General features: G+C 44.0%; 1 protein-coding gene across 1 annotated transcript in view; it reads right to left on the bottom strand.

The window, feature by feature from the left end:
* Positions 1 to 4,298: 4,298 nt before the first annotated feature.
* Positions 4,299 to 26,937, bottom strand: part of RNF41 (ring finger protein 41, E3 ubiquitin protein ligase) — a 46,845-nt gene continuing 24,206 nt past the window's right edge. Inside the window, exons 3-7 of the mRNA XM_015423698.1 lie at positions 25,404 to 25,516; positions 14,380 to 14,651; positions 13,888 to 14,020; positions 8,864 to 8,967; positions 4,299 to 5,707 (exon numbers count right to left, since the gene is read on the bottom strand). Coding sequence (XP_015279184.1) covers positions 5,356 to 5,707; positions 8,864 to 8,967; positions 13,888 to 14,020; positions 14,380 to 14,651; positions 25,404 to 25,493 — 951 coding nt within the window. The 5' untranslated portion in view covers positions 25,494 to 25,516 and the 3' untranslated portion in view covers positions 4,299 to 5,355. The remainder of the gene's footprint in view (positions 5,708 to 8,863; positions 8,968 to 13,887; positions 14,021 to 14,379; positions 14,652 to 25,403; positions 25,517 to 26,937) is intronic.

The following is a 26,937-nucleotide window of genomic DNA, read 5'->3' on the forward strand; positions in this document are numbered from 1 at the left end:
ATATTGTGATCCAGTGAAAGGCAGATTGCCTATTATTGGGCAAAGTGGTCTCACTGGATCACCTTGTACTCAACGGACATGCTTTAAGCAAAGATCTTAACTCTCCTCATGGCCTGGTACAACTGTTACGTCTGCAGAGTCACTGAAAACAAGGGTTGCTTGCATGATCATCACGGCTGCAGAAATTACATATTTCCCTCTCATAGTTCAAGACAGCTGCCTGGCCATGACACGCAGGCCTGTGTCACACGAATCCCATTTTACACGTGGAAAACTGAAGCACAGAGCTAACGCCTGCCTATGATCAGGGCTCAAAATCTACAGGCCAAATTTGGAACAAACCTACTGCAAGCAGAACTCTGCCATCCTCCAGCAACCCAGACTTCATTGCCTCCCCCCAGCCATCAAATGGAATACTCCAAACTAGCCTAGCAGCGTGTACCATTTAACTCCCCTGCCACAGGAAGAAGCTGAATCCCGTGTTCACAATCAAAGCAAGCACCTTGGTGCTTGGCAGTAGGGCACAGCCAAGCTGATAATCAGGGGAGAGGAGGTACAAAATATTAATGTCTGGCCTAGATAACATCTGTTTCCTGAGATGCGTGGCTCCAGCTGCCTCCAAGGTGCTATTCAAAGAGAGCACACACACTTTCAGGTTTAAAAAAAAGGTCACCCTTATCCAGGACTCTTTTTGTAGAAAAAGCCCAGCAGGAACTCATTAGCATAATAGGCTACACCCCTGACAGTACAGCTCATTAGCCTGTTAGGCCACACCCCCATACCTTCCCATGGCTTGCCAGGGCGTCCTGCGGCTGCGGGGAGCCTGGGCAAGCCTCCCCCGGAATGGAAGGCAGTGTAAACAAGGGAAGGCAGTTTAAACTGCCTTCCTTTGGCTTGCCCGGTGCCCTGCAGCTGCGGGGAGCCTGGGCAAGCCGGCCCTTGGACAGGCCGGGGAAGGCACGGGGAGGCATTTAAATGCCTCCCCGATCCTTTCAGGGGGTGCTTTGCAGTAGGGCACAGACAAGCTGATAATCAGGGGAGAGGAGGTACAAAATATTAATGTCTGGCCTAGATAGCATCTGTTTCCTGAGATGCATGGCTCCAGCTGCCTCCAAGGTGGTATTCAAAGAGAGCACACACTTTCAGGTTTTAGAAAAAAGTAACCCTTATCCATCAATCTCTGTGCCCCTTTTGCTTAAATTCCTCTTTCTGTGTCCCTATCTCCACATCTGCAACAAAAGTTTTGGTAGCCACTTGTGGCCTCATTTTCTAAGGGATACGGAAGCTATTCTGTGGGACAATTTGAATACTCCATTAGGAACTTCACTAAGGGTCTTCTGAGAGCCTGTTGCAGCCCTGACACCATCACTGTTCATACAGTGCCTGTTGCAGCCCTGACACCATCACTGTCCATATAGCTATTTCCACACACTGAGCCATACAGAATTGATTTCTCATCAGGACAAACACAGAAATGGTCGTCTTGCATTGAGCGATGGAGACGAAATCCAGCTGGTGGTGCTCTTTCTCCTCTTTTTTCCTTTCTCTCCTCCTGCTAAGATTCATTTGTTCAATGTACAATTATCATGCAGCGATCAAAGAAACCAGCCCTTTTACTGCAGTTATCAGAAACAAATGTACACATCATCTCTCCCCGCATTTGCATTTTACCCCAACTATTTTTCAACTGTATGGGTTTTACAGAACCTAAATATTGCCACGAGAGCACAAGGTCAAAATCTGCACCTGAAAGCAACGATGTAGTACTGCCACTAGTGAAGAACTTCGTTCTAAAACACCCGGGGGGTGGGTGGGATTTGCCTACTCATTTCATAACTGAGACTACTTCTAGACATTCTGCTTTACTGGAAGTACAAAAATAAAGAGGGACACCAGCTGTGTGGGAAGAGGCTGACACAAAAAGGAACCAAGCAGTTTTGCAAAGTTCTCATGCAAGGAGGACAGGCGTCTTAACCACTTGAGCCACCCCAACTATTTTTCAACTGTATAAGTTTTACAGAACCTAAAGATTGCCACGAGAGCACAAGGTCAAAACCTGCACCTGAAAGCAATGATGTAGTACTGCCACTGGTGAAGGGGGGGGGGATTTGTCTACTCATTTAATAACTGAGACTACTTCTAGACATTCTGCTTTACTGGAAGTACAAAAATAAAGAGGGACACCAGCTGTGTGGGAAGAGGCTGACACAAAAAGGAACCAAGCAGTTTTGCAAAGTTCTCATGCAAGGAGGACAGCACTCCAGAGAGTGTGAAGGAAGCATGTCAAAAGGAGTCAGGAAAAAAAGGCAGTTTATTAGTGCAGTCAACAGAACTGAACAGCAGAACACAAAAGGCAATCAGCAACTTGCAGATGGGCAAGAGACATGACCAGAATCCTATGGTATATTCCAGAGCACGAGGGATAACTGAGACTACTTCTAGACATTCTGCTTTACTGGAAGTACAAAAATAAAGAGGGACACCAGCTGTGTGGGAAGAGGCTGACACAAAAAGGAACCAAGCAGTTTTGCAAAGTTCTCATGCAAGGAGGACAGCACTCCAGAGAGTGTGAAGGAAGCATGTCAAAAGGAGTCAGGAAAAAAAGGCAGTTTATTAGTGCAGTCAACAGAACTGAACAGCAGAACACAAAAGGCAATCAGCAACTTGCAGATGGGCAAGAGACATGACCAGAATCCTATGGTATATTCCAGAGCACGAGGGAGAGCAACAGCGAGACATCATGGAGGAAAACAAGGCGTGTTAGGAGCAAAGTGAAATTAGTTGAGCTCAAGGTGCAGTTATTAGGTTGGATTTAGCAGCTTTTTCAAAATTCCTGAGCATTCCTTCCAACCAAGAGATCCCCTTTCAAAACACGTCAGGTTACTGACATTAATACAAGCACAACCCATCCCATCCCTAAAACTGATTGGGCTTTTGATGCACATTCCATATTTTATAAACACAACATACATAAAAACACATGAAACTCTAGGAGCTACTTTTTAAAAGTAACTTGGACAGTTTGGGTGAAGTAGCCAAAACAATCTTGGTAACCATACCAGAGAGACTCAATTGCTAAAGAAAAGTTCCACATGGAGAAGAAAAGCACAGGCAGGGGACCAGCACAGCAGATAGCTGAAGGACAGGAAAAAACAAGAAGAGCGTAGAGCTGAAAACGCTAAAAACTGACAGAACGATCTGCAAAATGTAAAGGCCATCAAACCAAATGACTGCTTCAGATTTAGAGATTCCCTTAAGCACAAGCAATTCTCAGAGAATGAAACGGGACATGGTATCTGCCTGGTATATATTCAAGATCATAAGCAAAATTAAGCAGCATTATTCATGCACTTTATTCGTACGAATTATGGTGCTTCTGTGAAATGAATGGGAATGTGTGTGTGTGTGTGTGTATTAGTTAAGAGGATCCAAGCTTAAAAAGCACATCTTCCTGTGGTGACTCCCTCTCGTTCAACTTCCCAGCAAACGAGGACCAGGCTGCAGGCTCAAACTTGTGAGAACCATATTCACATCATCATGGATTCTCCACATTAAGGTAACCATGAGCAACCAGGCCACTTAGGACAACATGTGTTGAGAAAAACATGTCTTTCAAATTATGCATTCCACTGCATCTAGGTTGGGCATGGAAGAAGTAAGTAGTATTCTCACACAACTAACATTCCTGTTGATAGTTCAGCTCTCCTAATCTTTTCTTTGTCCTAGACATTTGCAGAGGAAACTGTTTGCAAAGTGGTCCAAGCTCTACAATGGACACCGTTGCTATGGACAACTGTCATATAACCTCATTACAGCACTGAAACAACCATTCAGGCATCAAGAACATGAGAAATAGAATTAAGCCTTGTGCCCAGGTTTCTGCACAGCTGAGGATATTGAGGGAGTCTAAGAGATGAAAGCAAACTTGTTCAGGAGGTACTGTCACGGTAACAATGACAGCAAACTGGTTCAGAAGGTATTGTCAGGGTAAAAACAAGAGCAAGTTTGAGTGCTCCTTTATTGAAGCATCTGTTACTTGCCCCTCAAGCACAAATGCAAGGGGGGGGGGGGTTAAGCAGCAGAAAAGAAGGAAGTTGCTGTAGAAAAACAAAAACAAAGACAGACTGCAAATAAATTAAATATGATAGAAAAACTGAATTTGGACTTGAAGACATTCCTGACCACTGTATTTAAAAATAAAATAAGGGAAACATACAAAGGCAAAAAGTAGTACAAAAATACCAAACACAGTCATCAAGATGTCAAAACAAAATCACACACAGATTTGTCGAAACAACCAACATACAATGACAAGACAATTTCATCCAAGGTTAATTTTCTTCTGCTTCCTTTTTTTTTAGCATGGCTGAGGCTGCCTTATGTGGCACACGCAAACTCAAAGGAGCCTGTTTCTGGGCAGGCTAAGCAAAGGGGCTATTCAGAGGCCCGCATCTTACAAGAGAGAGCTGAAGCCAGCAGAGCACCTGACATCAGCAGTGCTTCGAGAGCACAAGGAGGAGAGAGAACCGCCGGGCTCTGCAATAACAAATTCAGTTTTTCCCGTGGCAGCAGCGGCACATTGCTAAAGAATAACATTCCCCACTGGAAGAGCGCAAGCCACCTCTTGTGCATCCTAAGGCCACAAGTCCCAGATGAGGTGTGCCAATCGCCTTCCCAATGGGTCTAATTTTTGGCTCCAAGATATATATATATATATTTAATGCCAAAAAGATCACTACTAGTATGTGTATTTTATTTGGCATCTCTTGCATCCCCAGTTTGGAATTTGCCTTCTCGTGTTTGTTTTCTCCCCCCAAACCCTTGAAGGTACTGTGGTACTGTAGGAAATTACGGAAGAGTTGTGTGGCCTGCACAGAAATGTCCTAAAGAATGACAAGGGAAACCATACTGCCAGAGTGGGGGAGGCGTCTTCAGAATAAACGTTCAGTTTTGAAAAACGTTTTAAGTCAAGATCCAGAAACCTGTCACACCCCAACACTGGAACAATAAGCACGCCCCCCCCCCCCGGCCAATGGAATCATCTCAAGAGGTCAAAGGCTTCTCGCAGCAGACCGCTGCTGTTTCTAGAGCACAAGAAGGTTTCTTGTGCTTTTACGTAAATATTTGGAAACCGACATCAACCAAGGTAAGTTGTCACAAAGTGGAGGGACTGCAGCATGGCATTTTGCATACATTGCTGGGGCACCTGCCCGGCATGATTAGAAGTGATGCTTTAAATCAACATAGAGAAGAATAATGCCCTGGTTCAGCACAGCAGGGGCAAAATCAGTGGGCTTGGACATGGTACATTTTTTCCCTTTCAAGCATGTTGTTTTATCAGCTCTGTTAAGTCTTTTAGATTTCCTCCACTCCGTGTGCAAATATCATCACCAGGCCTGGCTCCAGCACCATCTCCTCACCCATGTGCTGATTCTCACAGGCCATCACCACCACAGCCTGCTTGCCTGGGATGCGTTTGGCCACATAGTTTTCATAATAGCGGCGGTTCATCTGACGAGTTTCTAGGGTGGCCAGTCCCTGGGGCCAGTTCCGTTCATGGGCGTTTTCAATCAGCTCATTGATGATTGATGTGGGGCAGCCACTCTCCACCAATGACCGCCTGATTACGGACTGGAGTACTGCATCGGGCGTGGAGATCATGCCACCCCACCGTGTCACACGGGCAGGTTGCAAGGAATTCACCCACCTGGAAGCCCAATAAATACAAAGAGTGAGAACACATATTCAGGTAAAGGTATCAGTATGCCAATGATTTGCAGTGTTACCTAATGGCATTAGCATCCAAAGCCAGCTCTCCTAGACAGTATTTCACACCCAGTGTTTGACCTTGTGCTGTCTGCCAGATTACAATACTGACCAGGAAGGTTTATTGAGAAAACTTATGTAGACAGTGCTGACGTATTATTCCTGCCATTTATTGTGGGGAAGTGACATGAATGGAATTAGATGAGGCAGATTTTTCCACTCTCGCTGAGGTGTCTGCCATGAAAACCCTGTGCACTGAAGAAGACCACGATGTGTTCTAGATGCTTATCAAGAACCCTGATCAAACCTAATGGCCTTTGCATAAGTGGAAAGTGCACTTTACAAAATACGTTATCTCCTGTGGCTGCGTGCTGCACAAGTGAATGATCTGGCCACAGTGATCCACGCGACGGTCACCTCGAGGTTAGACCACTGCAACGCTCTCTACATGGGGCTGCCTTTGTCGCAAATCCGGAGGCTGCAACTGGTGCAGAATGCTGCGGCCAGGCTGTTAATGGGTCTCTCTAGAAGGGACCATATTCAGCCTGTGCTGAAAGCGCTGCACTGGTTGCCGATAGCGTACCGGATTCGCTTCAAAGTGCTGGTTCTTACCTATAAAGCCCTATATGGTCTGGGTCCAGCCTACCTGAGGGACCGCCTTTCCCCGTATGTTCCCCCAAGAGCGCTACAGTCGGGGCCCCAAAACCTTCTAACTGTGCCGGGCCCGAAGGATGCTAAACTGGCCGTCACCAGGGCTAGGGCTTTTTCAGTGGCGGCCCCCACCTGGTGGAACGAGCTCCCGGAGGAGATCCGGGCCCTGCGGGACCTGGTGCAGTTCCGCAGGGCCTGCAAGACGGAGCTCTTCCACCAGGCTTTCGATTAGGGGCCGCCACCGCCCCCCCGCTACATTAACATCAATGTGGGGGGTGAGGGCCCTAGATTGATGTTTTTATGTGCAAGTTTTTTGCCATGTAAGCTGCCCTGAGCCCTATGGGGGAGGGCGGGATATAAATTTAACAAATAAATAAATAAACAAGTGAAGCAGTGGTGGGGAAGGCAAGCAGTGTGTCACGGAAACTTGCCTTATACGACCGAACCTTCTTTTTGAAAAACCTCTAAAGAACCCTATGTTTCCTTGGTACAGTTTGCAGTTCACAGGTTTGCAGTCCGAAGTAAAGAAACACCCTTCTAAGCTCACTGAATCCAAATGGATTTAGAAGGGTGTAACTCTGAGGAATTTCACATTACCCTTTTTAACCCGTTTTGAAGCCGTTTTTGATCCGTCGTTGAGTAAACCAGTATAGGGCTGCCATTTCACACATGGCTTTCCCTTTCCGGTAAAGAGCTGGATCTGAAGCGATTTGCTATTTCAGACTGCTTTTTCCCGCTTCCCCCCCGCCGTTTTTCGCCCGTGTGGGCAATCTCCGGCTTCTTTTTTTTTTAACATTCGCTTTAGAGCGCTATTGCACTATAGTGCTATAACACAACACTCCAGGCATTCCAGTGGGGTTGATATAATGCTGTTTCGTTATAGTGTTATAACGCTATAGCGCTATAAAGCAAACATTAAAAAAAACACAAGCCAGAGATCGCCTGCGTGGGTGAAAAACGGTGGGGAAAAGCGCATCGGAACTGGGAGAGGAAACTGAAGACTACTTGGAAGCGGTTGACAGGTAAAACGCTTCAGCCCTGTTTCCTAACCGGGACAGAAGCGTTTGTGTGTGAAATTACAAATATATTCTGGTAGGGAACCGGTTCTAAAACGGTTCTGTCTGAAATGACAGACCAGAAACCGTTTGGGAACCGTTCCTCTTCCGGATTATATCGTTTGTCTGAAATTCCGATTGCACTGTTAGAGGCATAATCTTGGGATTCAGACCTGGGAGTTCAGTTTTCTGCTCTGCCTCTGATTCCATCTATGGACAATTTAACAAGTCTTCAGACCTCACCATTCAAACCCTAACCCATGCCTTCCTGCCCACAATTTATTATTATTAACTTAATTTATTTATACCTTGTCTTTTTCCCCAATGGGGATGCAGAGCAGCTTACATTGTTCTTCTCTCCTCCATTTTATCCTTACAACAAACTTGTGAGGTGGAGTAGGCTGAATGTGTGTGACTGGCCCAAGGTCACCCCAGCAAGCTTCTGTGGCACAACAGGGATTCTAGTCTGACAAGTCCCCGACCACTACCTCACAAGGGTTCCCCCTACTGTCATACACTCTTAAGGGGCTGCCACTAAAGATTGTTTGGAGAGTGCAAGTAGCTCAGCACTTGCTGGGTAAGCCTGAAAGTAGCACATTGCACCTGTGCTCTGGGGTTTGTGGTGGCAATTAAGGGGGAAGGAATCTGATGTCCCTCCATGCCTGTATAAAATCAATCCATCCCAAAGGCATAAGAATTATTTTAAGATAATCTCCACATTCAGGAGAAAGATTTTACCCTAAACTCTGTTAGCCATACATTTAAAATGTACATTATTTTTTAAAACAGTTCTGAACATAATTACTTGAAAATATGCAAAATTTACATATGTTAAGATGTGTGTATTTAAGCATAATTTTACACTGTTCTCGATTTTACTGTTAACCTTTTGTCTAAAAACAATAAAAATCTTTAAATTTAAAAAAAAACAAAAAACCCCATTATTATCCCATACCGTTAATAACCCAACCATAACAAAAGGCTCTGTAGTTTCAAAACAAAAGAGAAGACGACCCATAGTCCCACCTAATGTACTGGTTGTTCTCCCTATGTTCCAATGAGGCTTTGCATGACATGAAAAAACAAACTATATATTCCTTTTCCATGACTGGTACAATGAACCATCACCCTCCCTATTTTGCAATGCTTTACGTCATGAGAAGTAGGCTCATATTTGCTTCTCATTACGTCATGAGAAGTAGGCTCATATTTGCACTCCATAAATCATCCCTCCCAAGCACATGGCACAGAGATTTCTGGCTACTAATGTCTGCACCATCTCTCAGTTATTCCTGAACACCTTAATCTCTTATGTGCTTTGGCCTGATAGCTCCTTAACCTTCAGACTACCCAGTTTCTAACCCACCTATGCCCAAGAGATTAGCACTTACTCTAGGATTTCATTGTATTCAATTGTCTCCTCCAGATTCTGTAGGTTGGGGTTGACGCTACGTATTGCTCGCATATATGCCTTCAATAACTGAATGTCACGCTTCTGCAAGGATCAGGACAAAAGGCACAATGATTAAAACAAGATGTGAACCAATAAGCAGGCAGAGTCTAGCTGAGGATAAATGCATACAAGAGACTGCAAGCCTAGCAAATCTAAACTGAGTAATTAAATTTTCAAGGCAAGTACAGCAGAAGCAAACAAATATACAGGAACCTCGGTGTGAAACAGTCAGACAAATGCTGCAGTTTACAAAGAAGATTTTTCTAAAAATGGCTAAAAAAATCCCCCAAATACTAACATCTGTCCATTACAAGGGAGGGCTGAGCTGTTATGTAGGGGGGCCTAGAGAAAGGTCAGGGAACAGGCAGTGGTATAAGCAACATTAAAGCTAAAGGGATGTGGACCTCTCCTGAACAAATGACCATTGGGAGCACAACATAAAAGATGCTAACAGGGAATAATAAATGTGTATTGAAGTCTGTGGCAGCTATTGGGGCGGGGGGAGCTGTGAGACAACTGCCCACTGGACTGAAGACTGTTCAGTCCCCCTCTCTGTCCTCTCCTATAGATTCTTTAAACCCCAAATACCTCCTGTCAGGTAAAAAGGGGGACACAAGCTTTCATTAAAGGCTTAGTAGAATATAAGCTACGTGCTCCCTAAAAGTCTCTTATTTGGGAACCTGCTCAACTAAGACTGTAATTGTTTTTGAGGTAAGTAGAAATCATTTTGCATAGATACTGGACTGGACAGAAAAGACATAGATGGAGATGAATAACAAGGGTGTATTTAACAGAAAATGGAGAGAGTAATGACCTTGTGTGGAAATAGTTCCGTATATAATGTGAACTGCTTCTCAACTTCACCCCTCCCCCTTGGTTACAAGTTTTCTCAAAGAGTAACCACCTGGTAGCTGAGCCTCAGTTAACTTAAATAAACTCTGAGGGGAACTTTGGTTCCCCTTTCTTCAGACAGATTACCTCAGCTGACTCCAAGGGGCCATGTGGAGGCTAAACAGATTTTTCTGCAAACTTGGGGCACTCCTCAGGTTTGCAGAAAAATTTAAAATCCATGTTAAAGTACATGGGGTGTGTGTGTTAAATCCCCCGCAAAACATTTGCGTTGTCTGCTCATGCGCAGGCGATGATCTTACCTGTTCAGAATGGAGCCACTACAGCCTGGCAGTGGACACCAGTAGCCACGCCTGGCACAGCTTCAGTGTCAAAGGAGGCTGGCAGCTGCACTAGCCTGGCCACAGTGGCTGAGAACACCTGGGAGTCACTGTGGCTGGGCCACGGTGGAAGAGGATGCCCAACAGCTACCCCAGGCCCAGCCATGATGGAAGAGAACTCCTGGCAGGCATTGCAGCCTGACCACAGTGGTGGAGGACACCTGGCAGTTGCACTGGGCCCGGCCACAATGGAGGAGGATGCCTAGGAGATGCTGTGGCCTGGCTGCAGTGGAGGACTCCCGGCAGCCACTGCAGCCTGACCATAGTGGTGGAGGATACCTGGCAGCCGCACTGGCCCAGCTGCAGCAGAGAAAGATGCTGGTAGCTGTGCTGGGCCGAGCAGAGACAAGTCCCTCCCCCCACACACACACACTGAGCTTGGAGTGGCTCTCAGAAACTGTTGTCACTGGGCTCAAATCCTCAGCAATGGGGGGGGGGGTGATTTTCACAGGCCTCCACTTGTTGGAATCTAATTCCACAACAAACAGCATCCTCTCTTAACAAAGAGATCCCCTGTCCACAGAACCTTTACAAGCAAGGTACAAATATCGGACCCTTAACAAGATGTTTGTCTTACTAAAACAAGCTTTCTTCCCTAAGCCAACCCCAAACCCTCACTAAAGCCTAAATAAACCACCTGACTAAACCAATGCTCTTATCCAGAGCCACAAAATTCCCATCTGAGGAAAAATCTTTCCTCTCCCTTCTTAAACTGAGGCTGGCTCACCCTACGGTTGTCAGCTCTGTGTTGGGAAATACCTGGAGATTTTGGGGAGCAGCCTGCGGAGGGTGGAGTTTGGGGAGGGACTTCAATGGGGTATAATGCCTTAGAGCCCACCTTCCAAAATGGCCATTTTCTCCAGGTGATCTGATCTCTATCTCCTGGAGATGTAGTCCCAGGAGATCTCCTGCCAGCACCTGGAGTTTAGTAACCCTACTCACCCCTCCTACCCACTGGAGTTCCCTGGGCCCTGATTAGCTGACAGTCACTTGGATTTGCATGAGGCCTAAATTACAAGGATTGGTTTAGAGCCCTGGAGGATAGGCGGGACTTTTGGGGATGACTGCCACAAAGGCATTATATAATTATTGACAATGCAGAAAAAAAAATTAAGATTAACGATGTTTGTTTAGCTGGACAATTCTATAAAGGTAAGTGGCCACATAAGGCAGCATGTGTGCATCCTTCATGAAGCCACACTACTGATTTACTGTACCACATTGACTCTTACAAGAAACTGTATGATTTGAATGAGCATAAATCTGAAGAACACAATTGCAGCACTGTGTTTCTGTTTCAGCAGTCATAGACCCCTCCCCCCCATCTATAGCAAACAGCAAAAAAAAAAAAAAGTACATCCATAAGATCGGCTATCTGTATAGTTGAGAAACAGGAGTCTTGTGTGCCAAGTAAAAGCGAAAGCCTCTTCTACCTATTGCTTTTTAAAACCCCACTCTTCCTCCAAGGAAGGCAGGATAGTACACATGTTTCTCTTTCCTCCTTTCCCCTGTCACGACAACCCTGAGAAACAGGGACAGCTGTGTACCCCACTGGGGCAAGAACCTGTAAAACCAAATCCAGATTAAGAGATAGGTTAGGCTGAAAAAGAGTGACTCTCATCTAAGGTCACTGGATGAGCTTCACGGCTGAGCAAGGGATTTGAACTTGGTCTCCCAGGTCCTAGTCTGACACTCCAACCACGACATCACACATAATCCTGCCACTTCTCCCTGCAAGCTCTTCAAATCAGTTTCTGAAATTAAGCCCTCCCTCAGCCTCAGGGATGACCAATCCACCATACCTTGCCTTTACAGAGAAAGTTCTAACCTGCTACAGTGTCCTTTCTTCCAACCTGAATCTGGGAAGTGGGTCTCATCCTTTCCTCCATGCTGTTTCTCTGGACTAAATCCCACCCACCACTCACTTCAAAAGCTGCTATTGCCCCACACATCACAAAGTCAACGATATGCTTTCCTCAGCACAGCATATATCAGGTGAGAGAAAGCAGGTCACTTAGTGCAGGAAAACACCTGCTCCCGCAACACTGCTTTCCAGATCCAATGCTCCCTTCACCCTACAATGTGGCTGTTTTAAACCAAGAATAGAAAAATCACACATACTTCTGACTTCATATCTAGCTAGATGCCAAACTAAGCAAACGGAATGATACATAGCATTCCAAACACAGCACACTGTATGCTGTATATGAAGGCAGCAGAAAAATGGTCCTTTATAATCTCGTTCCCAAAATCCTTGGCCTGGAATCTGTTGACATTTTTACTGACCTACCCACAACAGCCTCAAGTTTCCTAGGTAGTTACTGGTGCAGAGTGGCCATATAACTTAAGGGGAAATTTCCCAATAGGCCACTGCCCTGAGGGCTATTGGTGGTCAGGAACAAGCACAGCCAATTCCCAGCAACTTTGCCAGTGCTTCAGGGATCCCTTGGTTCAGATCCTTCTACAACAATAATCAGTGTCCCTTCCTCAATTGCCTACTCCCGCACTGCCACTGGTTTGTGGGAAGATGCAATGGGTAACTCAGTAATTCACAGTGCTGCAGAGGCCACTCCACTTGGCTTGTTCCAGGGCCATTTTAACTTCCCAGTCTAGTCCTCATAATTACTACTGGAATATAACTTTTTTTTGTTCAGCGTAGGGATACAGTGATTTAAAAAGTTGCGCCATTATTCTGCTTTTGGAGGCACAGAAGCCCTGCCAGGAAATAAGTAACAAAGAGTCCTTACCTTTCTCTTCCCCATACTCTTTAGTCAACACCCTGCCCCCTCTAGCCATTGTTTCCTCAGGCCTCCAATTTTCCCCTTACTATCTAAACAATTGGCTTCTTTCAGACTCCCAGCTGGCATTCTTCACTATCCAGCACTTTCATATTCCCCTCCCCTCTCCCCCTCTTACCCACAATATACAGCTTCCGCCGTCCTTAAACCTTGGGTGAGGTTTTTTAACACAGCCCCCATTCTCAATTCCCTATCTACTCTGTCCATCTCTCCCTCTCAGGCCTCTGCCTTCACCAGCTACTCTTCCTCCAGATTCCTGGGCTTCAGTGTACCACCAACACTAACCTTCCTCCAATGCCCCCTGAGAAGAATGAATGTTAACATTCCATGTTATTTCATTCCCTTGGCAAGTGGCATTCACAATGTTCTAAGGCCAGGGTCAGCAACTAGTCTTGTTTCTGGAGGGATGCAGAGAAGAGAGGCCTGCAGGCCAATACCTCATCTTGCCTCCCCGGGATAATGTATTTTCTAGTCCCATCTTAAGTTATATATGCCCCTCTTTTGTCTCTGCATTAGCAATGGAAGGATAGTACCACTCGGGAAGCCAAATTTGACCAGGCAGTTTGCCAGTTGCCACCCCCTTATTCTACAGCTATCTGATGAACTCAGCCAATAGGAGCCAGAGGCTTCATCACTGCAGCCCCCCTCAAACCCCTTCGGTTATCACAGACTTCATAATCAGCCTGTAGCAATGGATTAATGTCCAAAAGTGAACTTGTATTGAGGAGTGTGTGCTTGGGATGTTTTAGCTTCAACATGGTTTTTTTAAAAAAAAGTTAACATGTTAAAAAAATTAACAAAGCATACAATAATTTCAAAGCACCTAAGGTTGTCTTAAATTCTATTTTTTGTTATTTAGAAAAGTAAAAAGCACCCTTAAAAGACAGCCATTCAGTTCAAACATTTGAGATGTTTGGAAACTGGAAAACAGTTACCTGTTCTGCTAGCTGGTGCTTATGCTCTGCTGAAGTCTTTTCCAGCTCAGCTATTCTGGTCTGTAGCTGAACCACTGACCTTAAGTGTTTGATGCAGTTATGATTCGGCAACTCATCTTTGGGCATTTCCAAGCTGCACAGAGAGACCAGCAGAACTGAGAAAGGAGTACACTACAAAAGAAAGTTAATAAAGATATCCTAATAGAAACTTGGGGTTTTAAGGGGATCTGCAATAAATCAGAATCAACAAGCAAAGCTTCAAGTAAACTGGGCCAAAAATTAGTCGCCCCAAGTTACCAGATGCCATTATTGTGCAATTCAACTGCATCATGAAAGCCATCTCCATTGGACCATACATCTAATGGGCTTCCTCATTAGTCTTTCCAGATCACACTGGGAAATACTGCTGGCCACATCTTTGGAGAGCCCATACACTGAACTCTAACATTGCAGTGCCTGGGGCTGGAACTGCCTAAATTTGGCAGCACTCACCCACATCCCTGTTCACAAGTCACAGGCCGCTTTGGATTGTGTTCACAGTCATTGAGGTGAGACATCAGGTTGTCGAGGCGCACAACGGCAGTGCACCCAAAAACAGCGTTGTCGCAAGTAATCTGAAGCTTAGATAGCATATTACGCATGATCCGGGGAACAGGGCGTAGGTGAGCCACCGTCACAACGCTGCGGTCCACGGGACACGTCTGCTGTTGGGAGAACCACTGGGTAATGCAGGCATTGCAGAAGGCATGTTCGCAATGAGGAGCCTGTGTTGGGAACAGAGCAATGCATACTAATGAGAACGACATCAGGTTCACATAGTTAGATTACTGCCCGTGACCCTGGTTCTGGTGCCAAGGCCATGAGATAGGTGACCCCAGGGAAAAAAGAAATTGAGCAAGTGGCAGCAACTGCACCCCAAACCCAGCTCTGGGCCACTCCCAAGTCGTATAAGGAAACACAGACTGTTCCCTGACCAAAAGCCTAGTTCTGCTGCCATGCAGCTTTCTTCACCTCTCAACAACAGAAACCCTAAAACCTTACTAGGGCTCAACAGTGTCTGGGATCTTGGACACCTGGGGTTATATTAGAATGACCCATTCAATTCTATTCCACACTGGACCATCTTGCCAGACTTAACCCTTTTGGGCATAGGACAATCTGGTTTGGGCCAGACCACTTTATGGGTCATAAAGTTCAGAGACATTACTAGATGGTTGATGGAGGAGGGACTGTATTTTATACCACTCTGATCGGTGACAGTAGCCTCTGACATCAGAGATGGGGCTTTGTGTGCCATTTGCTACATCAGCTCAACACTCTTAGAGAGGTGTTTGGTTTAGTCCACAGGAGGTTTGGTACAGGTTAAGGACTCCTCTGACTTTTTGTTGCTGCACAAACTCTGCACATGCTCTGAGGAACCTGCTACAGCTTAGATAATATGTGTTTAGCTTAGTTAATTCAACTGTTGTTTTTTATTTGAACATCTCTGTGCTCTGTGCTCTGTGCCTTTCCCCTGTATTTTGTTTTTGCCCTTTTCCTGTCACCTTTTTGAATCCACCCACTCTTTCCCCTCTTTTATAATAAACCTTTTAATAAAGATATTTCTTGGCTTTGCTTGCTACAGTTTACTTCTCTGGGATATTTCTCTTAACCTCTTTCCCACATGCTAGACTGCACAGGTGCTACATAGCTGGTTATAAGGTATTTTCTAGGGTTTCTATACTGTCCCTTAATTACTACTCTCGCACTGTGCTGGAAGAGTACCTTCTCAGTGGGTCAGTCTAGATATTCTCAGACAGTTATGACTGGCAGCAGCTGGTTGGTTACAGGGTGCTTTCCAGGGAAACCTTGGTCTAAGGGAGCTTCCCAGCTAGGAGAGACATTGCCTCCTCATTCCTACCATAGCTGATGGAAGCAGACCAGAACTTCCACTGATATTTTAAACCACTGCAAGTTACTGATGGCAAGTGAAAACATTAGCTCACTCTGGCCATAACTCAGCAGAGTCCAGAGCAGCAATGCAAGACAGCAGCTGCCAACTAAAGGAACCAAGTCATCTAGTACAGTTTCTCACTGCCAGAATACCCTACAAAAACCTATTACAAGGTAGAATATCCTACAGAACGCTATTACAGATAATTCTAGATTTTATGCAATGCAAGGATAAATAGGGATGTTCTGGGAACACCTGGTTGCTTTAAATCCATACATATCCTCGAGTTCTGATGAATTACATCCTAGGATGCTGAAGTTGACAAATGTCATATCAGAACCTCTCTTTAATTTTTGAAAAAACTTGTAGGATGGGGGAGGTACTGGGGGGTTGGAAAAAGGCTAATGTTATACTTATTTTTAAGAAGTGGGGGGGAGAGATGATCTAGGACATTATCAGCCTGTTAGTTTAACATCAATTCCAAGAAAGATTTTAGAACAGATTATTAAGGAGGTCTGTTTGCAAACATTTGGATAGACATGGTGTAATTGTTAAATCACAGTGAGGTTTTCTTAGAAATAAGTCATGTTGATAGTATTACTGGTTTGGCAGATCAGGGGAATCCTGTGGATGTGGCCTATTTCAATTTTAGTAGAGCTTTGACATAGTGCCCCATGATGTTCTTGTTGAGAAGTTGGTGAGATGTGGTACTGTTAGATGGATTAAGGCCTGGTTGCTAGATCACACCCAAGGGTAAAAGTGCATGGTTCCCCATCAGCTGGAGGGAGGTGACAAGTGGGGTGTTCTGGGCTCAGTACTGTTTAACATCTTTTATAAATGACACAGATGAGGGAGTTCAGAATGTACTTACTAGGGGTGTGCAGGGGCGGGAATCGGGTTTTTCCCCCCGGATTCCGGTATAACAAAGCCGGATTTTTTTTTTTTTGGATTTCCGAATATACCCGAATACTAATACTGGGATTCCATTGGTACCCAATTTTTTTCGGTATCCCCAAAATTTTCCAGCTCCATTATATCCTATGGGGCCATTGTAGTCAATGGCAAAAATCTTCTAACAAGTATTCAGGGGGCTGGGGTGGAGGGGGTTTGAGGTAGAGACACCAAATTTGTACTGTGTTGGAGCCTCTCCCCAAAAGGACTCCCAAATTTGGAAAAGATTGGACCAGGGGGTCCAATTCTAGGGGCATCCAAAGAGGGTGCCCTCAATCCATTGTTTCCTATGGGGATGGGGAAAAGGCAGGCAGCAGTGTCTCCCAGAAAAAGCCGAAAATAAACCAAAAATGTTCAGGGGGTTTTCAGCATTCAGTATTTGGCAGCCGAATCAGCTCAGGGGATCTGATTTGATATGCCAAATACCTGGAAAATGCCGAAAAAGGTTTTTCAGGTTTCTTTCAGTTCTGCTTTACTGAATGCACATCCCTAGTGCTCATCAGGTTTGCAGATGATATTAAAGGGTCAGGTAGTTAATACCTTGTAGGACAGAAATAGGATACAGCTGGACTTGGGTAGAATGCAGGACTGGGCCCAGGCAAATAAAATGAAGTTTAATAGGGACAAGGGTTGCACTTGTGTAGTAAAAATCCAATTTTAGGCTGAATTAACAGGAATGTAGCGTTGAGGCCATGCAAAGCATTGGTGCTGCTGTACACTGCTTTGGTTAGATCTCACCTGGAGTACTGCATTCAGCTTGGAAAGGGTGTCAATAAGATGGAAGGAATTCACTGTAGGGCAACAAAGCTGATGAGGGGTTTGAAGACCATACCATATGAGAAGACGCTGAAAGAGCTGGGAATCTCTTACATAAGAAATGCTTACAAAGTGCTAGTATTGCCACTTTCCAATATCTAAAGGGATGCCATGTGGAAGATAGGGGAGATATGTTTTCAGTCATGTTGGATGACAGAAAGTAGACTAATGGATATGAACTGCAGCAAAGGAGGTTTCATATAACTTTGAGGAAGAACTTCCTGACAGTGAGATGTATTTGACACTGGAACAGTCCCCATCGTGAGGTGGTAGATTATTCATTATTGGAGACTGTTAAGTATAGATTGGATAGATATTTGTTGATGATATTGTAGTTCCTGCTAGAGATGTGAAAGCCCAGGGGGAAAAACAGGAAAAATTGGAGGGAAATGTTTCCCCCCCTTTTCCAAGGCTCCCCCCCCCAATTTTCCAGTGGAAAATTTCCAAATTTGGGGGGATACTAAAAAAAACCTATGGAATATTTTCTCTTTTCAAATGAGTGAAATGCTTTTAAAGAGATGGTGGGCATGTGCTAGATATATGCAGCTCTTAAAATCCAAGTATTTCTGAACCTAGAAGGATGATCTTCAAGAAGGGAAGGGGGGCATACAGAGCTGTCATTGATTTTCAACTGTTACATTGATTTTCAACTGTTGTCCTTTGACCTGACATGGTTGACCTTTTCAACTCTCCCTCCAGCCACTGGTGAGACGTATTTCCACAGACTGGGTAACAAGTAGCTTATTGCCCTACCTTGCTGGAGGGGAAAAAGATCAGAAGAAAGTAGGGCAGAAACTGCACCGAAGCCTCAAAGGAAAACTGAACATTTCATTGAGAACTAAGCTCTCTCCAATCAGACAGCAAAAATTAAGATACATGTGTTAAGACAGCATACGGTGTATTACTTCAGTTTCCTCTCAAATACTGGGTATGTTTGCATTTTTGCTTGTAGAAACTAAGACATTTATAACATTTAAATTCCATAAATATGTCAAATATTGGAATTTTATATGCTAATTTATAAACAATGCATTTCATGTTATTAAAGCAATAAAATTGGTTTAGGTTTGATAGTAAGTGTTCCATATAGTTCAATTTCCACCCAAATTTCCATTTCCCCCCTGAAAAGGTGTGTGTGTGGGGGGAGTGGCTTCAAAATTTCCAGAAATTTTACATCTCTAGTTCCTGCACTGGCAGGGTGTTCAACTGGATGACCCTGGTAGTCCCTTCCAACTCAGAGATTAAAGAACTAATTGATGGAAAGAGAGGGCACCAGCAAAGGAGACAAGTGTCCTGTACAGTGCAAGGATTTCAACTGAAAAACAGAATGATAAAAACAATCCTGATAGCTTATACATAGGAAAATGTGACCTCTAAACCATCTGGAAAACAATTTCCCCTCTGCGTTAATGCCCTCAATACTGAGCCCAAAATAGTCAGCGATCACATCAGTTTTATAGTTAACACACTCACACATACACACGCCGTAGTCTCCCCTCCCCAAGTGTGTTGAAGCCTATTTCTTAGGACAGGTTAACCCTTTTGCCCCCTTAATAACAGCTGTGCCCTTAAAAACAGCTATATTCACTAAGTAGCCTATGGTCACAAAACAGACAGTACTCCAAGTAAAGGACATGTGTAGTGATGAGGACTGCTCTTGCCAAGAAGATTTATTCACACACAAATGCATTTAACAGACTGCTTTCCTCCTCTCATAGCTATGCCTTTCGGGAACTGCCCATGAAGAGAAAGGCAAACAGCTTACATTTCCTGTCCATCAGCTCACAGCTTTCCATTCTTCCCTTGCTCTCTTTTCCAGAGGACATGGTCCTTTCTGCACTCTCCTTTTAATCCATGTTCACCACAGTATCCTCCAGGCAATTATGCACTAAAATTGAATTCAACCTATTTTTTAATCCCTTTCATTCTGCACTAAAATCGAGTTCAACCTTCTTTTTATTCCAGGTCCCCCCCCCCCCAAAAAAATTCTGCATTATATTACCTCCCTTCAGTGGTCAGCCTGGGTTTAGCCTGCTGTTGCCTTAGGTTATTTGGATGCTGTTTTGCCGTGGACTTAAATTGCCTCGACTCAAACACTGAGAAAATCCAGAATGGCAGGCAAATGCAGAAAGGACCTGTGTGTTTGTGTGACCAAAACCATCACTGATCCGAAGAGTTTGCCTCGTCTAAAAGAAAGTGTGCTGCTGCTCTTTGATCCAAGAGAACATACTTGTGGAAAGAGTATGAACTCTACAGGTTGAGATGCTCAAGAATTATTATACAAGGAAACAAGATATTGCTTGACCACTGCTGTAACACAGACTAATCAAACCATGAAGACAAATATAAATACATCACAACATTTCAGAACATGAGTTGGCAGTTTTTAAAAGGGGCCTTATTTTGTACTGAGCAAGACTTCTTCCCACTGACCCATTCCCACCAAAGTGGGAACACAGAGCCTTCTTAACACCCCTAGTGGGCCAACTGTCACTGTAACAGAGGCCTCCCAGTTAATGCTCCTAAACTGCCATCTCCACTCCATAAGCCTAGACAAAGCCAATGGCAAATGGCAGCTGAGAGATACAAAAAAAGAGAAGCCTCTGCTGACATTCACACTGGAAAGTAAGCGTTATGCATGGGATAGAGCAGGTAGAGAAAGAAGTACTTTTCTCCCTTTCTCACAATACAAGAACTCGTGGGCACTCAATGAAATTGCTGAGCAGTCGGGTTAGAACAGATAAAAGGAAGTGCTTCTTCACCCAAAGAGTGATTAACACATGGCCACAGGAGGTGGTGCCAGCTACAAGCATGGACGGCTTCAAGAGGGCATTGGATAAACATATGGAGTAGAGGTCCATCAGTGGCTATTATCACAGGATGTATTAACTGGGATTTTATGGAATTGTATTTATATGTGTAATTGTTGGTTTTAACTGTATGTTTTAAATTGTTTTTAAGCTGCCCTGAGCCGCTTTGGCGGGAGGGCGGGGTAGAAATGTAATAAATAAATAAATATTAGCCACAAGGTATAGATAGGAACTCTCGGTGTGTGCCAATTCCAAGTCAAACCACTCCACCTCCCCCATGGTGGGGAGGCTGGGGAAGGAAAGGGAAGCTGCCCTGCTGCTTCTGGTCAGTTTCACTCCCCTCTGATTAGCTCTTAAACCTAACAGCTGATGGGAGGGGGAGGGAAACTGACCAAAGTGGCAGAGCAGCTTCCCTGGAGGAGTTGGCGAGCCCATGGAGGGGTGGGGTAAGGAACGTGGCGCAGTGGGCAAGGGTAAGGGGCGCAGTGCACTGGTGGTGGGGAGAGTCCGGGGATCGGACATCCTTCTGGGGTGGGGCAGGGCTCATCCCTGGTGGGGCTCCACCCCCAAATGCCCCATTGTGGCTATGGGCCTGAGCAGTGTTCCCTCTAAGCTGAGTTAGTGTGAGCTAGCTCACAGTTTTTTAGCCTCCCGCTCACATATTTTTGTCTTAGCTCAGGAAGGATGGCTCCAGAGCAAACTAATTGATGCGGTAGCCAAATCGCTCACTCACAACTTTAATGCCAGTAGCTCACAAAGCAGAATTTTTGCTCACAAGATTCCACAGTTTAGAGGGGACATTGGGCCTGAGTACTGGCAGATTCTTCTGTGCCTTGCATCCTGTTATCTCAGCAGTCTGTTCTTCTTCTGGTCATTGTTACGTTTGGAGCAGACTATACTCCAAAGGCCAGGCATGTTGCAATACACCTGGCTCAGGGATAGGGGAGGAGAAGCCAACAGATATTCATGGCACAGGAGGAGTAGGGGCTTCTGCCTCCCCCCGCACCCCAGTTCCCAACATAAAATTGGGTGCCTGTACATTTGAATTCCCATAGCTGCTGTCCTGCTGTAAGTCTCAATGGTGATCAGCTGGTAGATGTAATATGTAGTTTGCCCCTCAGTCTAACAAGGAGCCAAAAAATATCAGACACTTTTGGTGTATCCTCCAAACTTAATCCCATCTCCCAAACTTAATGGCGTCCTACCGATCAGACACTTTTGGTGTATCCTCCCCCATCTCCCAAACTTAATGGCGTCCTACCTAGTAACAATCAAGATCTGAAACTGAATGGCCTGTGTGGCTGTTCACTGCATCAGCGATGCCACAATAGATTAGATGTAATTTGTGATTTCATATGATTCTTAGTGCACTAAGCCCATTTCTTCAGATGAGCTTTTTGTTTCTCTCTCTCACATGGCAAGCTAACAATGTTCCTAGCATACTCACATAGCATTAACTCTGGAATTCTTAGAATCAGTGATAACCAAATATCTTGGTTTCACTATATACTAATACAAATTTGTGAAAAAGATTACCTTTAAGGAAACTGAATGATTTTGAAAATCTATCAATGCAACCTCAGAAACATTTTCTATCAATACTATATAGCTTGATTATAAATGATATCTCTTTTGAAGATGAAAGCTTCATCTGCAAGCAAGACCATACTTTAGGCTATGGTGTAGCTGAGGATGTCTGGAAGTTTGTGTTGTCCCATGGTTCTTCCTTTTCCATATGCCTGAACTTTAAGGAAAATATCTACAAAATGATTAAAAAGTTGTATCGTACGTCAAAGCTAACTGCGAAGATATACAACTCTTGTTCAGGCAATTGTTGGTATTGTCATGCTGAATCAGCAGTTTTTATACATTTGTGGTGGTATTGTCTAAGGGCAGTTGAATACTAAAATAAATTTCCTAACTTGTTAAGTGATGGTTTAAATAGAAGTGTTTTGAAGACACCTGAAACTTTTTTGCTTAATTATGGTCCCTCATTTTCAGGTAATTCTCAGCTTATTTTGTTAAATTCAAACACTATGGTTAGGTTAAACGTCACAAAATGCTGTAAATCAAAAGAATCTCCAAGCGTTCAGCCTTGGCTGGATAAAATGAATGATGTTTATTTGATGGTTGGTCTCACCTTTTGTGTGAATGGTAGGAACTTTGTAGCAATGTGGTCTGAATGGTTGAAAGTTATCAATTATATTAGGACTAAATGTGTAGATATTTCTTGAATTTGTAATGTTTTGTTTTTATGTTTGTTGATTTTTTGTATAAAATGAGAAAAGTGTGTGTGTGTATATATAAATATATAATCACTAGAATTCTTTAATGCATGCATATGTACCATGCATTCAGTTTTTTACACTGAACAGATTGAACTTTAGGAAAGAAGGGCACATTTTGGTTCATGTTTCCTTATGCCAATATTAAGTAAGGAGAACAACTGGAAAAAGAACAATCCCTACCAGTACCCTGTACAAAAATAAATCTATGACCCACCAGGTTCAGCCTCCCTGGAAATAGCTACTAGCATTAGGAAGATTATAGTGTCACTATAAGCCAGCAACAATAGGAAAAACAACTGTAATAAGACACTAAATAAATCTAATAATTAAATAAACTTATCTGTGATTGATTTTTATATTCAACAGTGAATGATTTCAATTATGAATTACAAAAAGCAATTCTACTGAGGTCTATGTACTCAGTTTCAGAGCAGGTAAGTACAATTTTGTAAGTTTAAAAACATCAACATCAAGAGACAAATTATCAAGAAGAATTCATCAAAGTAAGAATCATCACACAAGGATCCAAGGTATACTCTCCCTAGAACGTTTTTGGTTAAACCAGCACTAGAAAGTTTTGATTAATTTCCAGTTTAATTTTCAGTTTGAATGGTGCCCCACATACAAGATTTCAATAATAGATGTAGAACTACTCTTGGGCTGCGGTCACATGGAACAGTAGCCACGCTAGAGAGACGGAAGATAGGTGGATTTTCCGGGCGCGATCTCACCGCCACATCTGGGAAGCGTAGAGCTCCCGTGGCTCAACCAAGGCTTCCCTCCGAAGATGCGCGGCAAAAAACTAGTACCTCGGAGGTACTAGTTTCTGGAAACCGCGGGGCAAGGGCGGGCGTCTGATCACGTTTCCGGTGGCATCCGGCGCCCGCCCATGTCCCCTCGCAAACAGGTCATTTTTCCCCCAAGGCTCCACGGATGCGCACAAGCACCCAACGGAGCATGCACACACTTCAATTTAAAAAAGTAAAACCCAAAAAAAACAACCCCGTTTGCCGCGCCGCCCTGCTTCTTTGCCTGTGGTGTGATTGGCACCTCCCCCTTAGCCACAGGACCTCGATGGGACCTCAACCGGAGGTCTGATTCTCGCAGTCGTGCGTTAGTTTGCCCCGGGGCAAACAGCCACGCTCCCCCCCCCCGCATTTTCCAGCCCGTGTGACCGGGGCCTTGGAATGACTGTCACCTTTATTGGTATTTACAACAAATTTGGAGAGAACATTCTGTAAATAGTTGTAACACTGCTACTGGTCTCACTGAAAAAGTTTAGCGAAACGAGGGAATCTATACCCGGGATCCTCATGTGATGATTCTTCTTTCAATGAAGTCTTCTTGATTATTTGTCTGTTGATGTTGATATCTTTAAACTTACAAATTTGTACTTACCTGCTCTGAAACTGAGTACATATACCTCAGTGGAACCATTACGGTATATAAAAATCAATCACAGATAAGTTTATTTATTTAACTATTAGATTTATTTAGTGTCTTCTTACAATAATTTTTCCTATTGTTGCTAGCTTCCCCAGAAAAAGCAGCTTTTAAAACAGTGGTACTCCCAGAGTGCACAGTTATGCAACTATCTGAAAGTTCTCCATTTTGGTCTCCAGTTAATTGCAGCTCAAAATAGTGCACCCTACAATATCATTTTCATTTAACCTGTATTCCTCAGCAGATTCTGCTGCCACCCAATGCCTTTTTTCCATATGCAAGCCAATCAAATAAATTCAAGGCTCAGTAGTTTACCTTAATATATCTTTTCAAGGTCACCTTTCCTACAGAGATATCAGTCCTTCACCTACTCAGTTCACTCACAGCTACAGACAGAGCTGGCTGTCCTACCGACAAAAGAATCATTACTCAGCTATACTTAGGAGCTCATTCACATTTTGCAATATGGGCTGCAAACTGCACGCATACGGTCACATGTAAATATTGTGTATATATTTTTATTGCAAATGTATACACTATACACACACTGGGAAGTGACAGCTAACTGTGGCTTCTTAGCATGTATGTACACACAATATAAAAACGTGTGATCATTACATGCCAAGTTAACACTGTAAATCCTATGCAGGACATTCTATGTAGCAATCTTACATGAAGCAGCCCCTCTACAACACAGCCTCAGATCCGCAAAAGTGCACTTGCTTTCAAGTAAGTATTACCTAATGTCACGGTCCTACACAGGCATTTCAGACAACCCAAAGGGATTGCAGCTGATGTTAGCAATACTGTGTTCTCCAATATCCTTTATTACATTTCCTGTCATGAAGCATCCTGCCTTATATTCGGATACAATGTATTTACCAGGCTTTCCCCCCATCAGATTTCAAGACGTCATATGAAGAATTCAGTAACTGATCAGTATTCAGAGCATAACATAGGCTGTTTAATTTGTGTGCCAGCTTCAATGAGAATTCATTATGCTGAGCAGAACCTAGTAGAATTTTGCAAAAAAAACCACCCCAAACCAAGGTTTCTTCTGGGAGTGTATTTTTTAAGCCCCAGTTCTTGGGTTGAAGTCTTGGAGATCAAAATATCTAGTAGTACAATAGAACTTAAAAAAAAAAAAGTCAGCACTATCACATGTATCCTCAATTGGGAAGGAAAAGGCCAATACAGATTTGGCAGAGAAAATCATCAGCTTTCCAATTATACCAACAAGGCAAAACAAAAGTCAAGCTGTTCACCAACACCTACCTGCACAGGCTCCTCCAGGACCCCACTACAAATGGGGCATATAAGGTCTTCATCAACATCCCCTTGAAAGCGTGCTACATCATACCCCATTTCTCATCACCGATGCCAAAACCCTAGAAAAAGCAGGAGGGAGGGGAAGAAGTGGGAACAGATAACATGAGGACTTTTGCTGCAAGAAGAACTAGAATATTCACAGCACTGTTCCTGCAGAGCCAGTTAAAAGTCACTCTTTTTTGATGGCTCCCCTGCCTGCCAACTGACCTGATAAGGCTGCATTCTAAGCCAGGGATTCACAGACAAGTTCCAAACCCTTCAAGAGCAGGGTGTGGTACAGTGGGGGAGAGAGAGAAAGAGAGAGAACATACAATTTGATTCAGTCCCACTTCTGCACACTGAATTGCTCCTGTTTCCCCGCCTGCTAACGCTAATTAGACACTTCTCCCCACAGTGCATTATTACTCATCTCTTCACATGCATTTTTTTTTTAAATTCCACACCTTGCCTTATTTTATTTTATTTTTGCTTCTGCCGGATAATTTGACTGTATGGGTGATGGTAAGTGGTGCCTATATTTCACATCAAATTATACAGAATGTATGAAGGAAACTAGAATACTTGATAGGAGGGGTGGAGGGGAGGTTCAACTTAACTGTTTTATGCCTGTCTCTGAGGAAGGCTGACAACAGCAGAATAAGCCGCAGGTAACTTGCAAGCCTTGCAAGGGAACAGAGAGGAAGCAGGTCTGCACAAAAGTCTTCTAGTCAGGAGCAGAACATAACCTCCTCTTAGGACAGATATCCTTCTGCAAACAGGAGTCATGGGTTGCTCCTGAGGTAGAGAGACAGCATACTTATCTGCCCTCAGAAGAAGCTATTTGGAAGAAGGCACACCGAGAGCCTCACTAGAACGCTGGTCTGGATGATTTAATTTCTCACATGACACAGTTTGGGAATGGCTGACTCTCAAGAAATAGGATGATCCTTAGCAGCTACAACTAAGTATATGAATCAACTTTGCTAGATTACCTAGAGCAGTCCGATCCATCTCACAAATTGCAACTTCCCAGTTCCATGCTCACACAAGCTATCAACAACCATTTTGACCCCCTACAAATAGTCCCCAATGAAGAAAACTAGAAGAGATGGTCTATTGACGTTTACATACTGTCAAATGAATGGCAGATCGACTAAATCCATAGTTAATGAAAGAGAAGATGGACTTCCCTGGAAAGCTGTTGAGGAGGCACAAGGTCCTCCTTGATTGTCCCCATATAATTCCAATTGATAAATTTGCCAAAATAGACTCATAAAATCCAACACACGTTATAGCGCGGTGGTGGTGGTGGAACTAAAAAGGCCAGATCCTTTAAACCACAAGCAGAAGGCACTCTCAGTAGCAGATCTTCTTTCCCCCTTTCTACAGCAATCCTCACAAGACACCTGAAAAGCCAGTGCTGGATTGATGGAGTCATTTTGTAAACAAAATGCCATGAGCCACAGTGGGTGGACCTGACGGAGAAGGGAGAGATTGGGGG

This window comes from Gekko japonicus, unplaced genomic scaffold (genome assembly GCF_001447785.1).
Source record: "Gekko japonicus isolate JY-2015 unplaced genomic scaffold, Gekko_japonicus_V1.1 scaffold33, whole genome shotgun sequence".
In the NCBI taxonomy this organism is placed as follows: Eukaryota; Metazoa; Chordata; class Lepidosauria; order Squamata; family Gekkonidae; genus Gekko; species Gekko japonicus.